Source organism: Microcebus murinus, chromosome 9 (genome assembly GCF_040939455.1).
Source record: "Microcebus murinus isolate Inina chromosome 9, M.murinus_Inina_mat1.0, whole genome shotgun sequence".
Lineage (NCBI taxonomy): Eukaryota > Metazoa > Chordata > Mammalia > Primates > Cheirogaleidae > Microcebus > Microcebus murinus.
In genome coordinates, this window is record NC_134112.1 from 64,057,843 (window position 1) to 64,076,617 (window position 18,775).

The 18,775-nt window shown below is 36.1% G+C and overlaps 1 protein-coding gene across 18 annotated transcripts in view; it reads right to left on the reverse strand.

The window, feature by feature from the left end:
• Nucleotides 1-1,766: 1,766 nt before the first annotated feature.
• The window catches only part of NRCAM (neuronal cell adhesion molecule), a 265,047-nt gene continuing 248,038 nt past the window's right edge, over nucleotides 1,767-18,775 (reverse strand). For 11 of the 18 annotated variants that reach the window (XM_076006545.1, XM_076006542.1, XM_076006544.1 and 8 more), the window contains 3 exons: nucleotides 12,826-12,957; nucleotides 11,916-11,994; nucleotides 1,767-2,625 (listed from right to left, as the gene is read on the reverse strand). In XM_076006545.1, coding sequence (XP_075862660.1) covers nucleotides 2,388-2,625; nucleotides 11,916-11,994; nucleotides 12,826-12,957 — 449 coding nt within the window. In that variant the 3' untranslated portion in view covers nucleotides 1,767-2,387. Of the gene's footprint in view, nucleotides 2,626-11,915; nucleotides 11,995-12,825; nucleotides 12,958-18,373; nucleotides 18,527-18,775 lie in introns of all 18 variants that reach the window. The other 7 variants (XM_076006534.1, XM_076006535.1, XM_076006533.1 and 4 more) reach the window with 1 other exon arrangement.

Sequence of the window (18,775 nt, forward strand, 5' to 3'; positions counted from 1 at the left end):
AGTTCTGTATTTAATTTGCTCTGCATAGGATAGCCTTGTAAAATTAAAAATCAAAATTTTCACTATTTTACAACACTAGGAAACATATGTTTGAAAAAGTTAAAAATCACGAAGAGATCAAGACTGTTTAATAGTTACTCTTTTGACGGAAATCCAATCACAGTTGCCTGAACTGTTACATATACCATTACTTGGACATTCACACTCCACTAGGAACATGATAAATTACAAAAGAGAGAGGGACTTTTAAAACCACATTTAATTTTTAATACAAAATCTGTTGCACTATTACAGAAGTGACCCCTTCATGCACAGACAAATTTAGCATCTACCGGAATGGAAGAGGGAAAAACTGTGTTTTTATTGTTTTCCCCAAACATTGGCAAATTTAAAGTAACTTTTATCTTTGTGCTCTCTGATGCCAAGGCAAGCCTGTTTTGTCTTTTTATATTTCCAATAGACAGGATGATCTGTGAAAAGTGAATATAGAGACATGAAAGTTTTTAGGGCCATCTTTACCTGGGATTACTTCAAACTATGCTTTACCTACATATGTCAAAGTTGACAGATGACAAGGCCTACTGTGCTGCATAGGCAAAGCTCTGAGGATTTCATCTAGAAACCTGCTGTCAATATGTAGAAAAGTCCACTATTTCAGTTTCACAGCAAAAAGGGGGGAAAAAACCCAAAAGTAGATACTTTCCAATCCCATGCACTGTATTAATTAGCTTACTTCTTATACAGTACAACATAAACATTGTTTGCATGTTTATTTGTATGTAACTCCTATAAGCATATAGCATCTACACTTTAAGTGTATTTACAAATTCAACAAAATATCTACATATAAAAAGCTTTACTTAAAATTAAACTTGATGCAAGTTATGAGAAACCAATTTATTGGCAAATGAAACTGAGCATCCCTTCAACCATAGGTTGTTATAGATTTTCATATTTGGAGGTAAACCATCATTTGATAGATATTGTTTATGAATATGATAGAATATATATATATTTATTTTTAAAATTGCAGATGTAATCCCTTTGACTATTGGCCTGTTAAGCACTTGTTATATTTCTTACAGTCTGAAATGTATCTGTAGCAATTTGTGTACATACACCTTGCTTAATGCTGCAGAGAGTTTTGAAAGCTCACATAGGTAAAGTCTGAGAGAATGATGTATGCCTGTTGACATGCTGTTGCATGCTTTTAGTTTTGAAATCATTTGTTTGGTTTGTTGATTAATTTTCTAGCATGTTGACATCTTTCTTACTAAATGTAACAGAAAGCAAAAAGGACCACAAAAAATCATTTTGTGCTCCGGTTGGTGACAAAGATTTTCTTTTATATGTACAAGGAAATGCTCTTTAAAATAAACTGTCTCATGATTTTTATTTCCACATTTCCTTTCTTCTCAGCACGGCAGTTTTCATTAACTCTGCTTTTTGAAAGTTACTTTTAGACAATGACAGTGATCTGGGACTTGGAATTGCCTGTGCCAGCTGATAGAGAGTGCAGTGTGTTATGGAATGCTTCTCGTCTGAAGGCACTGCATGTGTCTTGCCCTGTGTTCTCTGGAATAATTTTTGAAACTTCATCTGAGTGATTTGTTTTCGATTCTTTCAGTATGGCACACGCGCCGAAATGCATTGCAATGCACATTGTTTATGCCTAAAAACAACTGAACATAGAAGTGATGTGAAGTAGAACACTGTGCTGCTGTAATACCTGGAAGATTAAGGAGCCTATGAAGTAACAGGAGCCAAGAGCAGGTAACAGAGTCTCAGTAAGCATCAGCAAATGCGACTGTCATAATTAACTCATGTAGCAAGTATATACTGTACATACTGTTCCTAACAGTCTCCCAAAAAGACTAACGACAGCTAGACATAGAGTCACCAATTTCACAACAATGTCCACAAAGACATTGAAGTTCTAGAGAATACTACAGTAACACTCTTGACAATGAAAACGGAATTCATATTCAGGGGTTCAGCTGAGGATAGTATAAACAAAGTATCAAACCATGTTTTTATAACATACATAGGTATGTCCTTTAAATGTGTAGCATTTTTCATGCATCATATTGAACTGCATCCTGAAGAGGAAGTAGCATGATCTGTTGTTGATATTGAAGGATTTTTTTTATCAGTTCTGAGGAAATCAAAATACCCATCTTGAATGGAAAAGGTTGCATTTTGCACTCCAGTTCACATTAACATATCATCTGACTGGGTTATGTTTTTGCTCTGACTGTTCTCATAATATTAACATATAGCAGAAATATATACTCTCTCCCCATATGTTCATAGTATGAGAGGACTGACAACCAAGTGCTTAAGATAAACATTCTAGAGAAATGGGATATTGGCAAAGAGCTCAAAAATTAAACAAAGGAATTCATGGCGTTGACAGGAGAAGGTGCCTCTGAGCTTTCATTTCCTTCAGCCGGTTCTTTCTCTTTCTTACCACTGTATTGTCCAATAAAGGAGCCATCCTCATTGAACTGGCCATTAACCCCTTCTCCATAGTCAACTAGGCTGTCATCACTATCTTCTTTTTTCACAGTCCTGTCTGAAGGAGTTCTACTTCCTTTTTTCAAAGGCTTGTGGTCTTCTGCATCACTGGAAGAAAGAGAAGAGACATTTTTGTCAAGACTGACGTTTAGGTTAATAGTTTTTGTTTTTAAAGATCATGCATGCAAATTATGAAAAAGCATTTGGAGTCCTGGGCTTCTCTAGCCAAATCTAATTGTCAGGTTGACTCCAATGACTAGGATGGGTTGGAATGAAAGTCAGGAGCCGAAATGGTTGAATCATGAAGTCTTCAGTAGAGAGGATGGTTCCCGATTGTGCATGTTAATTTTAATGACAGATTCTGATTCCTGAGTTGAAAGCAATCCAGAAATAATCACAAGCATTAAAAAAGGAAAAATTGGGAAAAGTTGAAAATCATCACTATGTTGAATTCAAAAGGGGGCAAAAGCTTATGGCAAGTAGAGAAATTAGTATGTTAAACTGCGTAATATCTCTGATTCCTTGGATATGAATGGAGCATGATTTTAGTTAAGTGTGAAGTATGGATTTTTTTTCTGAGCTATAAGGAGAAGCAAAATCCTGCATTTCAAATAATTTTGTTATCAAGTGCAGGCCAGACTTGTAAACTTCAACCTTACCTTTCAAGAGACCTACAAATTCCATTAAAAGGATGCAGAAGAAACAAATGAAAATAGCCTAAGAAGAAAAGCAAAATCCTTATACTGATAGTACACAGTATTTGTTTTCTGTAAGAATTTTAGTTAATGGGTAAAGATTTATTAATTTGGAAAGAGATACATTTTAACTTAATGGCACTACATTGGTACTGTGAATGGCATGCCAACATATTCTAAATAATGTGAATGATTCCAAACATATAAAAGCAAACACTTTCTACACTTATCTTAACCCCCCACCCCCTCTCCCAGTAGGTTAGGTAGCTTATCCATGTTAGATGGGAATCTGAGTAGTGTCCTTTAATAAAACTGCACAGGACTCTATTATTATTATTATTACTTGCTTATTTTTCTGTTGAATTCCAAAGCACAACTTCTGGAAGTAGAAGAATAATCATTATGTATTAGAATGTCCACCCACATGGTCATGTAACTAGATACATATATTGACCTATTCCTTAATAGGTAACATTTGGGGGAAAAAATAGAAAACAGGCAATGACAGAATCCAATATTTTGTTTGCTTTCAGAGAATAAAAATGCAAGGCAAAATAGGAAATACACACAAAAAATCTTAGTAAAAATAAAAAGCCTTAATATAAAAAAGAGGTCACCTTGGCTGCACTATTTCATCCAGCAATTTATGCTGAGACTTTACTGCTTCCTCTGTTTCACAGAGTGACTTTTTTTCTAGCCAAGATAAAATAATTCAAGATGCACAAGTATCTTAGCTCTTTTGCCAATAACTTTTACTAGTGGTTTCAATTTTTCTCCAAGAAAAAAATCTGAAGACTGGGTAATAATGCTAGTATAATATGACACAGGCATATGCTATTGAAAATGACCTATTTTAACACTATACAACTTCTTGTTGCATATTAAATAAGCTATATCATCACCACTGCTAATAGACAGCTGGGGAGGAATCACAGAACCTTAGGGTGCCTTGTGTTTAGGGTACTTCAGAGGACATAGCATCCAGTGTCCAACCTGTGACAAAAAAACAGCTGATGCAACAACTTTGGGACTTAATCACTAACTTGTAGGTTTGCTTGAACACTTCCTGTGAAATATAGCTCATGACTTGGTGACACAGTTAATTCTGCTGAAGAGTTCAATAATGAGCAGAATTTTGTCACTTGGATGCCAACTATTAGTTTTATTTTTGCTTCATAGAACTAGTGTCCCATGAAATATACTATAGGAAATTCTCATCTGTAGCATTTCTTTGGTCAGGCATCTATCCACCCATCCCTTCATCCAATTAATGTTTATTGAGTGCCTACTCTAAAAACAGGTATTGTTCTAGGCACTGGGGATATAAAAACAAACAAATAGACCAAAGCTCTGACCTTACTGAGTTTACTTTGAGTGGAGGGAAATACAATAAACAACCAATATAATAAAAAAATTAGTTATTTATTATGTCAGAAGGTGATTAGTGCTATGGAAAATACAGAGCTTAGTAAAGAGGATGGAAGGTGTCAGGGGAGGGTATGGAGAGTTGACATTTAAATAGGAAGTCCAGGAAAGCCTCATGATGAAGTGACATCTGGTCAATGACTTTAGAGTTGAGTTAGCCAGGTGGAAAGCTGAAGTGAGAGCGATTCCAGCAGAGTTACAAGCAGTACAAATGCCCTGAAGTAGGGATGAGTCTGGCATGTTCTAGCAACAGTAAGGAACTTGGTGTGGGGGGGAGAAGGAGGGAAGGAGGGAGGGAGGATGTGAGCAGCATAGGAATTAAAGTAAGAGAGGTGGCAGGGCTGATCAACGCCTTGTGGGACTTTGTAAAGATCTTGCCTTAACTCTGAGTGAGATGGGAAACCCATGGAGGGTTTTCGAAGGATAAATGACATGATCTGATTTATAGTTTAAAGCCATTACTCTGTCATCAGTGTTGAGAATAGGCTACTCTAGAGGGTAGAGAGATTGGTCAGCTATGGCAAAATTGGACCATGTTCATTTATTATGGATTGCCTATGGCTACTTTTGCATTACAACAGCAGAATTGCAGAGTTGCAGTAGAGACCATTTTAGACCAGAAAGTCTAAAATATTTAGTTTGCCAAACCCTGCTCTAGAGAGTTGGGGGAGACTACCGCAGTAATCCAGGAGTGAGATGACTGTGACATGGAGCAGAGTGGAACATTGGAGTGGTTACAAATGCTCAGATTATGAACATATTTTAAAAGGTAGAGCCAACAGGATTTTATGATAGATTGGATACGGAATAATAGAGAAAAAGATGACACCAAGATTTTGGGGTTGAGCAACAGGAAGCTTGGGAGTGTGTTTCAGGTGGTGGATCGTGGGTTCAATTTTGGACATGTTAAAGCTTGGACATGTCAGAAGAACTGCTCTATTAATCAGTTTATGAGGCTAGTATAACACTGATATCTAAAACCAACAAGAACACTTTGAGAAAATCAAATTACAGGCTGATCTCATTCATGAACACAGATGAGAAAACCCCAAATGAACTATGAGCAAATCAAATTTAGCAATCTTCTATAAAGATAATATGTCATATTCATGTTGAGTTTATTCCAGGTATGTAGCTTTGCTTTAGCATTAAAACTTCAATTCATATAATTCACCTTTTTAGCACAATAAAATTGAAATATCTTATGCCCATCTCAGTATATTTAGAAAACAGGTATATGACAAAATTTAACACCGGTTCATGATAAAATCTTTAAGAAAGTATCTGCATTAAGATGATTAAGGGTACCTATAAGAAACCTAGAGTAAACATCATCCTTGGTGGTGAATGTTGAAAGCTTTCTGTCTGAAATCAGAAATAACAGGCTGCTATCACCACTTCTAATCAAAACTGCATTAGAAGAACTGAGCAATTTGATGAGAAAAAGAAATAGATGAAAGGAAGCTATCATTATTCATAACTGATATGATTATGCATATAAAAAATCCAGAAGAATCTACAGACAAATATTAGAATAAAAAGAAAGCTGTCTGATACAACATTAGCATAAAGGTCAATTTTATTTATGCTCTTGAAAATAATTAGAAAATGAAATTTAAAAAATTAGTTCATTTATGATACCATAAAATATGAACCAGATAAGAACAAATTCAACAAAATATTTGTAAGACCTCTATGAAGAAAATAAACTTTTACTCAGAGTTATTAAAGAAGACCTAAATAAATGGAGGAATATAACACATCCGTGGATGGAAGACTCCAGTACAGTAGATATGTTAACATTTCCCACATTGCTCTTTAGATGCAATTTATTTCTAATAAAAGCCCAGCAGGTTTTCATGTGCATCTTGGCAAGCTGATTCTAAGATAAATATGTAAATGAAAAGGCCAAGAATATCTAAAATGCTCTTGAAGAAGAAAATCAAAGCTGGAGGACTTGATCAAGACTTATTAAAAACTATATTATTAAGACAGTGTAGTTTTGGTGCAGAGATAGACAAACTGATCAGTGGAATGGAATACAAGGCCCTGTAACCAGTGGAAGATATTTTTTTTTTGGCTTCATTCTTACATCATATTTTTATGCTATCATAACTAGAATAATTTTTAAATTCTTACTTTCCAATTGTTTTCTGGTATGCAGAAATATAATTGACTTTTTGTTAATTTTGTGTCAAGCAACATTATTAAATTCTCTTACTCTAATATTTACCCATAGATTCATTTGGATTCTTACATACACAATTGTACCAGTTATGATTAATGACCAGCCAAGAAAGGGCTCTAAGGAAGCATCCAGCTTAATGGCTGCAGTGGAAGAGACAGAGTCTACAGCAACACAGGCTGTGCTTGAAGGAACAGAAGGAAGGATGGGTGCTCTGTCAACAAACAGAGTCTTTCCAGGAAAAGCTGCTCAAAGTCACCAAGATCTTTTTAAGACTAGTCTTTAATAAGTGGTGTAATGTAACACTGTACTCAATAATTAGAATGTAGTTAAATAAGAAAAAATGATCTAAGTCACAAGGACAGTGGCTGGCACATGGCTTGTGTCCAACAAGAGTAAGTGTCCATCCCCCGTCACACCTCTTCTCTCCACTCCAGGCCGTCACTGCAGAGATATTTTTTTTTCCTAAAAAATACCTTGTACAACATACACAGAAAGCTTTCTAGATGTGATGAATGATCACAAGTCTGTGTGAAGCACTGTATTAGTGCTTGCCTTTTTTCAACTCAAAGATGAATGTTACAATGAAATAGTAAATAAATTGCTTTTGATATTGTGCTAAGGGGAATATATTCCCTGTCAAGTTTTTTTTTTCTTTCTTTTCTTTTTGAGAAACAGGGTCTCACTCTGGCACCCAGGCTAGAGTACAGTGGCACAATCACAGCTCACTGCAACCTTGAACTTCTGGGCTCACATGATCCTCCTGCCTCAGCTTCCTGGGTAGCTATGACTATAGGTGCATGCCACCATACCTGGCTAATTTTTTTTAAAAAAAAATTCTTTGTAGAGACAAGGTCTAGCTATGTTGCCCAGGCTAGTTTCCAACTCCTGGCCACTGTGGCTTCCCAAAGTGGTGGAATTGTAGGCATGAGCCACTATGCCTGGCTACATGGTCAAGTTTAAATGTGAAAGGGTAGTTCCCCAAATGAGAAGAATCAAAAAGTTACAGAAGATGATTTAAAAGTCATTTTTACGTATGCAGCTACATAGTATACAAAGCTTTATAAAGCAAGTAAAAATTCATGCACATTTTTACAAGAACATTTAAGGACAGGATGTATTAGATGTTAATTCTTAGCTCAGGATGTCAAGGAGTAAATGAATTTCAAAATAAGTTATAGTATATATATGGCTACAAACTATATTCTTGATACTTAAATTCATGAATAAAGATCATTGTGCAGTGAAAAGAAATGCGCGCATCACAATATCAAAACTCAGATCCTGAATTGCTTCCTCTGGAAAGACTCCCTGTACCACCCTCTTTCTACGCTGCCCACTTGGCTTTGGCTTCCTGCTCCTGCTCCCTTGGCACCTTAGTTTTGTGTCTTTCATAGCACTGTTCACACCCTGGTCAATTATTCTTTTACTTCTCTGCATCCCTCACTAGACTATAAACTCCCAATGTGGAGTCAAACTCTTACTGGTTTTAATATTCCCAAGGCCTGGCATACAGTAGGCACCCAATAAATACTGGTTGAATGAATTCATTGTGAAATAACAATAAAGGAGACAGTGGGCATTTTAGCAATTTTTCTTTGTTAAAAAAATTTCATTCCTTCTTAATTTTATGATAGTAGACAAGGCACTGGAGTGTATTCTTTCCTTTTTCCTGCTCTAGGAATGAAAGTTTAGGGAATTCAATTTCTTTTTCCAACAGCACTTGGTTCAGAGTTGTACATACCCATTAAATGCCTATGGAATAAAATTCAGCAGCAGCAGATAATTTAATCATAATTCGGTCTGATTTTCCTGTAGTTGCCACCCTTCCATGGCCAAACCATGCTGGAGTTTTATTGACTTTCATGACTCAAACATTCTCTCTGACCTAGTCTCTAAAAGTCTATCATTACTCTGTTCACAACCCAGTTCATGTTTGTGAGCAGAATAAATCTAGGGTATATAACACATCTTGGCATCATTCAAGCCTTATGAGCACAGGTTAGCATGCTTGCCACAAGGCTGTGTTCACATGAATGACAAGATTCCTATGGCAAGAGACACTAATTATGCAGTCAGTTATGAGTTCAAGTACCATGGGTATATGGTTTATGATCTAGGTTCATTCTGGTTTTAAGAAGAATGGATCTAAAGAATAAAAAAATACTTACACTGTTGGTTGCATTGTTTCTCTGATTTTTCTATATGCTAGTAAGGATGTAGATCCTACTGTCTGTATAATTAAAGAAACAAACAAACAAAGCTGCAGGCTTCCACCAGAGGGTAACTGCTTGGGGCTGGGTGTTGGAGGAAGGCACAGGGTTATAGCACATGAAAAAAAAAAATCATATTGGGCCACCACTGACGTTCCATCCCTCTTTGCTCTATGAAATATCATCTGGCTCAGGGCCAACTAGGTAGAAATAGTTTCATCCTTAGGTGAAGAATGAGTAAATCATCAATGGAATTAATTTACAGTTAGGCAATAGTCTTAATTTTGTGTGTGTCTGATGATTCAGCAGAATAATTTATTTTTTAAAATAAAAGAGAATAAGAATTAATAAATAACATAGAGCTCAAAACTTCCAGAAGGTACAAGGCAGAAATAGGACCCTGGTGATTTAGGGAAGATAATCACACTTAAATGTATTATTAAAAATAAAGATTCTATAATAAACAGTAGGAACAGTTTTCATTAATCGTGACCTCTAAGATGATAAAAGTTTTCTGATCCCTTTAACTAGAAAAGGTACCAAAGGGAAAACAATTCTGAGGCAGTGTCAGAAAAATCACAGGACAGAGCCACATCTGTAACAAAAGGTGGTTGGGATTTGGGGAAGTGATTTCGTTTGTGGCATTGTCCTTATGAATCAAAAAATCATATCACTGAGTAGTGTTTCCAGTTAAGACACCCATCAGAACCTTATTTCCCTTGGTACCTACCAGATTGATGTCATTACTTGTGTGGCAAGTGTTTTTGTCTTCACTCCAATTGGGTTTGCACTCAATAGACCGAAATGAAGTCTTTCTCTCCTAAGAAGCTCAAGGCCTAAGCTAAAGACAGCCATTTGAAAATGCTTCACAAACACAGCACATATGAATTAACACTGAGACAAAGAAATAGAGCCAAATAGATGTAAAACACAGCGATTATGAGGCCAGTAACCAAGTACTTGCTATGTACTGCTCTGGAAACAAAATCATATTAAAAGTTGTTAGTAGATAGCTCGTAGAAAAAAGCTGAGTTGAAAGTAAAACTAATGGTCTCTTGATTCCAAGCTAGTTCATAAAACTCAACCTTAATTTTCATCAAGTTTTAATGGAGTAGGTAGCATAGTTACCTGGAGAAAGTCACGTGACTTTAGGTCTATAACAGAAAGTTGATATTTGAGACCCATGCGGTGAGCAGTACATTGCCAGATTCATTTAAACATGATCATGTAGAATGGGAATCCATCCCCATGTGGAGAATGGATAAGTATAATGGTTTATTGTCAATTCATGCAAATATATATATTTTTTCAGGCTATATTAAAGATTTAGCTTCCTCACAAATAAATAAAGGAGTGGCATGCATATCCTGTATAGAATTATAGCCACAAGAACTCTAAGAATAAAAAGTTATTTATTAATTGTCAGCTCATCCTCTTTACAGGAGAAATGAATGAAAGAGTGAATTAAATCAGCGAAGATTTCTACTTATCCAGTGTAAGATATGACTGCCCTCGGCTATGGGCACCTGTAGGCTGCTGTACTGTGTTATGGAAACCTTGTGGATGGACTGGGTGTGGATATGCATGAGGTTTTCATATCCTTTCAGCCCCAGAGCCAATATTTGATATCAAGACAACTCTACTAGGTATTTTTCTGTATTATGAGATACAGAAATTCTGAGAATTTTTAGAAACAATAGTTACCTCTTTTCAAAAGAAGATCAGTATATAAAAGCTTAGGTGCTGAGATAATAAAGGCAAAACGCTTGTATCTGCATGGAAACTGGTATGAAACCAGTTTTGATGAAAATATGTGGTTCTTCTAAATCAGTTCTATATTTCTCACCCTTGGTATTATTTGTCATTAAAATATGATATTCCATGGTACTGACATGATATTGACATGGAAAAATAAAAAAATGAACTCTAGAGATAGGTAAAACTTAACACAAAAATGTCACCTGGCAATCACAATAGTGAAATATTTCATTTCGCCTAAAAGCCTTTTCTTCTGGAAAAAAAGTCTCAATACGGGTTCAGCACATATTGTAAAGATTATATTTTATATAAGAGACTTATAAAAAGAAAAAAAAACAAGTTACAAAGGCATTTTATGAATAAAAGTATACTTTTAGAATACCAGAACACCAATCTTTTAAGTAAGCATATATTTTGTTTCTGGTTTTAAAGATATCGGAGATAATCATTTCTTTCTCTTTGAAAAGACCTACAACACCTAGGCAAGAATATCTTTGTTTAAAGACAATATTTTTAAAAATTCAGCTCATAGGTCATGTTAAAATTTTTCCTTAATGATAGAGTCAAGTCAAGAGGGGAATGAACATAATGCCTAGAGAGCTATGATATTTCTTAATAATTAACAGCTTCTAAAACAATCTAGTCATTTCACAACTAATGGGCAGGGGTATAGGTATTGTTTAAGAAAAACTAGCTTCATGTCTGAGATTAAAAAGTCTGCTACCACTGGTTATGAAAGTATGCTTAGAAAATGACATGTATAGTTTCCTTTACAATGCAGGTTTGGCAGGGTCTTTATTGTTTTAATTCTCACTGTAACACACTGGCTTTGCTAGGTTGGCCAATACAGCAGGGGCCCCTGGAAAATATGACAGAGTGGAAGACACACCACCTCCAAACCTGTGACCAGAATGGAAATTTGTTTTATAGTGAAAAGTGAAAATGTCTACACATTCTCCCATGAGGGATGTGTAAATATTTAGACATGGAAGTGCTTCTACCTTTATACTTGAAGAAAATGTGAAATGCCAGGCAGAGCACTTGCTGGCAAGTCCTCCTACTTTGGGGAGAGTGTTTGTGTGGGCAGAGGACATGAGGAGTGGCTGAGAAGGACAGGCTCACCTGTATTCTCCAAAAGTTCCATCATCTTCCTTCATAGGCTGGATCTCAGGATCGGCACGGGCATCTTCCTTTTCTTTAACTAAAAATTTCAAAATGGACATTATTAGCCATCGATAGATCCATCCTGTGCTTCCTTGTGCAAAGTTTATTCAAGAGTGCACTCTTTGAGATAGACAGCAGTGAGAAATAATTCTGTGTACAAATAGATGCTGTATAACCACATCTATTATATGGCCATGCATATGTTTTGATGATTTAGTTATTTTGAGGCAGCCTAATAGAATGAACATTGAAATGGACTTTAGTTTCTAATCCACCTAAGGAATAATTTTTAAGTTTCTAAGATTTAGCCCCTACTTTACTAATCTATTTATCAGCCATACTAATGGTTATAAACTATTTTTGTAAGTCTATTTTGTTTGCAGGTTTTTTTCTTGTAACTGAAGGGAAAATGGTCAGGTAAGGAAAATATAAATTCACTGGACCCACTAAATTAAGGAAACTATTAGCCTTATAGGGAAAGCAATATCCCTATACATATCCAATGTCAAGACTTAGTTCATACATTACTTCTGGAAAAGAAGAAGGTACTTCATGCACCTTCCTCCTACCCTCTCCTTGCCAATTGGTTTTAGGTGCTACTTCAACATCTATAACTTATGTGGAGCTTAAAGAAGCAGACTAATTTCTTCAGAGAACATATTAATTTACTCTTCCAAATGCCTTATCATCCTTGACAATGTTTAGGTTGCCATTATATAAAAAGGGATGAAAAATTGAACAGAAAATCCAAATTTATGTCTCTGGGGAGATATACTATTGCAATCTACATGATTACCTTCATGATTTCTTTTTAGCTTAATGGGTAATTATGCAGCATTATAAAGCAACTTTAATCTTTCTTTCTTACCTGGATATTTACCACCCTTGTTTCTTCTGATAAAGCAAACAATCAGCAAAATCAAGATAAGGAGAGCAACAGCACACATGAGACCAATGAACCAGCCCTGAGTCGCAATGTCCACCTGACGGCTTGCCATGGCTGGAAAACAAATCAATGGTGTTGGTGGCAATGGATTAAGGGGGAAATGGGAACTGCTGTAGTATCTTGTAGTAAAAATTGCCACATTATATGAGCTTTTACATCTTTTACATGTGGCCCCAAATTGGAATCTGTCAGTTATTAATCAGGAATTATATAAATACTTAGCTTTGAAAAATCTTCCTAAGTTAAAAAAATCGAAATAGAGAAATCAGAATACTTTAACATTAAATGCTAACAAATCCTGCTGAACATCATGTTTACAGTTATTTTTATGATATATTCGCGATAGAAACATATTCCCAAACCAATTAAAAAATTTAGTTTCTAGGATAAATTGTATATTAAGCATAATGATAAGAATATAAAACTGAATTTTAAACACAACAGAATGTATACATCTGATGAAGTATTTTTCCTTCAAAGGATCCACTTCTAGAGCCTAAAATGTCATTGCAAAGCTGCTGCCATTTTCAAAATGTTTTAGAAATCTGTTAAAAAAGAAAACGAGCCTTACAAGAAAAACAGCCTTATTATTTTATATAACATCCCCATTTGTACCCAAAATATGAGATTTTTCATCTCATTTACAAGAGTTAGTTCTGAATGGAAATTTCTGAAAATCCGAATCCACCTTCAAAGGATCAACATTTGTTATTACTGGGGGTCCATTCAAAAGACTCGGAAAGACATCTTGATCAGTAGAGTTGTTGTTAGATGAAGTGACCAGTTTGAAGAGAAAATACTCATTCATATGCATACGTATTCTTTCAGTTTTCATCTATTCTGTTTGAGTACATAAACGGGAAGCCCCTTATCCAACAAGTCATAATATGCAAAACCTAAACAGAATAATTGACATTTCTGGTCTTCCTTAAAAGTGTCAATCATATGGGACAAAGTGCAGCATCAATGGCTATTAAGACATGCCCATGCGGATTTGCTTAAATTGGTAGAAATAGTTTTTTAAAAGGCCTTTATTTTTTCTCTTTTGACCATAATCAAGGTAAAAGGTTTTCTTCTTTTGATTCCATAAGCATGCCTATATCACACTTTTAATTTGACAGAATTTCTTCTGAATGCATTTCACATGGTTGGGTTAGGCATGTGTGATCTCTGGATGCAGAAATAAGCATAGCTACACCTATCCCAGGTTCTTCTATATGTTGAAAAAACAGCATCTCATTGCCTCTTTTTCTCCACACAAAGTATAGGGAGAAAAAGGAAATGCTTAAAATCAAGTGTGAAGAGGAATGTAAAAATGTATGGAAGTGTGTGGAAAGAAATAAAACGAGATGTGGAGATACATTATCTAGACTACAAATCAAAGGCCAGTAGCCTTTCTCCAACAGACCCTTGTACCTCATTAGGTAAGGAGGTTTTGAGCTGTTATCATAAGCACATACAAGTGAAGCACCAGTAAAGGCAGTTCCCCTTTCCGTACACATACCACAGTCATCGTGATGGTGATGAAGATGAAGACAATGGTGATAACAATGACAGCTAACATTTTTTGACCTTACTATATGCTAAGCACTGTGCTGAGGGCATAATCTCATTTAAGCTTTACAACAATCCTTTGAGGTAGGCACTGGGAATAAACCCCAGCCCAGAGAGGGTGAAGAACTTCTCCAAAACTTGGAGTTTGACCTATGTCTGTCTGACTACTGGCCATTATGTCCACCTGCTATAATGCATTCCTGAAAACATGTCTAGACATCAAATCTCCAAAAGTCTGAACAAAGAATAAAATGCTATAGGGACTTTCCATTCTGAGATAGGTAAAAATGTTTGACAAGTCCATCACTACATACTCTTTGGCAATATATTTCTGTCAATGCACACATGGTCTTTGTATGCTTTTTCTTCAAAACGGATCCAAAAACCAAGTGGCTTAAGTCTCTTGAACATTTGGCTGAAGTTAAACAGTCTTTGTTTTTAGTATGCTTACTGATTTACAGCCTTGCCATAAATAGCTTTGGCATTTACATTTTTCATCTACTTAAGTGCAACTGATGAGAGAAAAATAAGATGCTCAGGTACCAGCACAGACATCGCCCCACGAAGGTGGTGACTGCCAAAACCGAGCTCCAGCTGGCAGCTTGCTGCTATGCAACCATGCAAAACCTGGTTCTGTTTCTTTGTCAGTCGATAAACAAACACCCACATTGACTTTAAATTCTTGCCTCTATGTCTAAAGAAAAAAAGTATCAAATACCTCACTGCCCTATTATTTAAGATTAGGCAGGCACTGTCTAGGAACAGGTGCATGTGAGCTTGTGCGTGTGTGTACATACACACTCAGACACGTGCAAGTGCACCAGAAGTGGATTAGAACAAATCGTGCAAGTGGAAATAGCAACTTGTATTAACTTTCAAACCATACAAGAAAAGATCTAAATCCCAGAATGACTACAAGAGGCTTTAAGCCTTCTCAGAATACTTTAAAATCATTTTAGTTAGAACATATACACTGAAGTCATAACTGTGATTGTGCATAATACACATAAACACATAGAGACACAGACACACAGAATGAAACCTAGGGAGCTTTTCCTTCTAGAATCCGAGTTCCAGTGGATGGGCATTTATTAGGAGAGTAAAAGAGGATTTTCACTTTATCTGAATTTTGTACAATAAAATTATATTCATGTATTACTTGAACAATCCATAAAATGATAAATTAAACCCACACATATAAAGGACATGAAAATAGAAAATAAAGCAGAGGAATAAATTTTTCTTTGTTTTCTAGTTAGTTTTAAAAACAGTCTTCTGTTCTGGCATGTGTGTTGTGTCATGGATGACCTGTGCTCTGTGGCAGGAGGTGTCTGAGGAGAATGCTGGGTGCTTGGCATCACGGAATAAACACAGAAGACATATGGTGAGAGAAATGGTTGTTCTATACCATTTATGAAGAATCCAATATGCATAAAAATGTCCTGCTCAGTTAAAATAGTTAGAAAAGCTTAGGAAGGGGAAAAAATGACCTTGGCCAAAGTGTGGAGACAGTTGACAAAAAAGCTGTTGAGCCCAGAAAAAACAAATCTGCTTTAGAGGAGAGGAGAGACTCAGTAACTGAGGGGCAGAAGTGAGAAAGGAAGGAGGAGCTGCATGGTGTTAAGGAGAGGTCATCCCTGGGGGCTCATACCAGGTGGGGTGGCATTAGTGAGAGGTCGTACCTGGTCACACCAGGTAAGGCGGTGTTAAGGAGAGGTCATACCAGGAGTATGGGGACAAGCACAGTATCAGGACATTGCTTATAGTCTTGATTTTTCAGTATGTACCATAGGAAAAAATTAAGAAATATACTTTAAAAATCCAGACCATAAAAGGCAGAGACAGTGTCATATTAGGAAGATGCATGAAACAAGTGTAAATGAAAGTTGAGTCTAGGTTCCTGAAATTAGTGGAACTCAGAAGAAGCTTACGAATGCAAGGTTGAAAAATTAGCCAAATAGTGTGTGTGCTTTCATGCGAAGTACTGTCATTCTTACGCCTCAGAAGCCAGCGTGGGGGGAGGAGCGAGAGCAGTAGAAGATCACACTTCCACACTGGAGTTAACCCGGCAGCCCCAAAGGAAGAAGCAAGGTGAACCAGGAGAAGGGGGTTGGACTAACAGTAAGTCAAGGCATTCTAGAATGCTGACAGCATTTGCTCTTAGAGGTAACATGTTAACTAAGGCCCCAAGGGTTCAATCAATATGTATTCTATTTAATAGTTACATTTATATGTAAAAATTGACCGTAACTGGTTGTCTGTCACTGGAACACAAGAATGCCTACCTACCATCTTGAGCTATCTGGCAGTTGCTGCTGGAACTGTAGGCAATTTACACCACTGAGTAAAAAACAATTTTCTAAAAGAGTTGTCTTTTGTCCTGCAAAAGGACAAAAAAATGCTACAACTTGATTTTGAGGGTGAATCTGACTCCCCTGCAAATCGGGGTCCAGAATCACTATTGAGATGTGCCAAGTGCCAACTGAAGTGGTGATTTCTGAGACAACCTGTTCCATCGGTGTGTGGACCCTGTGCAGTGGATGTAGTGAGGGATTCTCTTTCAGTGTCGGAAGGCTGAGCTTCTAATCCTCGCTCTACTGTGTTCTAGCTGGGTGACTTGGGGCAGGTACTCCACCTCTCTGAGTGTTGACATGAGGTGTAAGTGGGTAATAACAGTGCCTGCTTCATAGGATTGTTGTAAGGACTGAATGAGAAAACATTTGCCTGACACAGAGTAGAGCTGACTAAATGCTAGTACTATTATTCACATTCTAGCTGTATAGGAACAGAATTATCTACTTGAGCTCTTAGTATTTTGAAATTAAAACAGCAAAATCAATAACAGCAAACAAAAACCTTGTAAACTAACTGTGAATTAGATATTTCCCTTTTAAATTTAATAGAGTGGTTTGCTAGAACTATGTACGTAAATGGATATGAAATACAAGGAACAGAGTAATAGGAGAAATATTTTTTCTTAAAACATTATGATTTTCACAAATGAATATTTTAAAAATAGAGTTTAATAAGTTATTGAGTATCACCTTTGGTCTCTTTTGTTAAAACCAGATGTGATTATATATTTTCTAAATTATAAGAAATTTAAAATCATAATGCTTTCTTAATGAAAGATACAAAAAAAATACATTTGTCTACAGGTTCTCCAGGATATGCAACATTCCCTCAAGAATGCATGAAGTGACTGAACATAACATGGGTGCATGAACCACACTGTGAACACGTAACACAAACCCTTGTTTAAATTTAAGTAATCAGGGATTGTTTTCCATCTTGTGAGCAAATATGAATGTTCTTGCATTTTACATCAACATTTTTCTTTACTTTAGAAACTTTACTTTTTACTCGTGTATTTTGATAATGTTCACATAAATAAATATATGCAGGCAGTCAAATTTGTGTGATAAAAATGTAAATATGTGAATTGTACAATTTCTTGTTCCGTACACATTTAATAATATTCATACCAGTTGTCTAACCAAATTGCAGGGTTCTGCTGGGTTGTAGTCCATTTTGACATAAAGAATTGTGACTTTCTTATAACCGATTTCAACTCCAAAAGCATTTCAAAAATTTCAGTTTAACTCGGAGAAAGTTTATACATGTGATATGAAGAATTGAATTATCTAAATAAGTTAAAAATCATATTTAAGTCTGTTTTTGTAAAGGTTTTTTTCGGCAATAATGTGGTTAGAAGATGATTTGCTAGATCCTGTAATTTGTTTGATAGAAAGAGCCAAAGACAATTGAAAACCAAAACTCCTAACCCAACAGGGCCCCGTAGAAAGACATTCACGGCCCTACCCACCACATAGCTCCACCTGCCCCATGTCCCGCTGGAGCGCCTGGTGGCTTCCACCTCTTGCGGGAGCCAGCTCTGGCGCGGTGTGTGCCTCACCTGGGCCTGTCTCAAACACATCCTCTGAACTCACAAAACCAGAGTCCCCCTCAGCACCAACTCGAACTTTGTATGCTGTTCCTGGCATTAGACCCTTTAACCCAAAGAAGCTCCGAGAACCATTTACAATTTCTTTTCTCCATTCTTCTTTGCCTATGGAAATTTTGCAAAAACAACAAATTTGAATGTTTTAAGGGACCAGAAGTCACTTAATGCTTCAAGAAAGGAAAATGCTTTATAAGCTAATGACAAAATCTAGGATGCCCAGGTTTACCATATTAGATTGTTATAAATGTAGTCATGACAAATGGATCAATTAAAACAAAATATCTCCAAAGAAAAATTGACTGGATATCTGGACTGCGTGTTAATTGTATATATTTTCACTGTATTCTTCTTTTT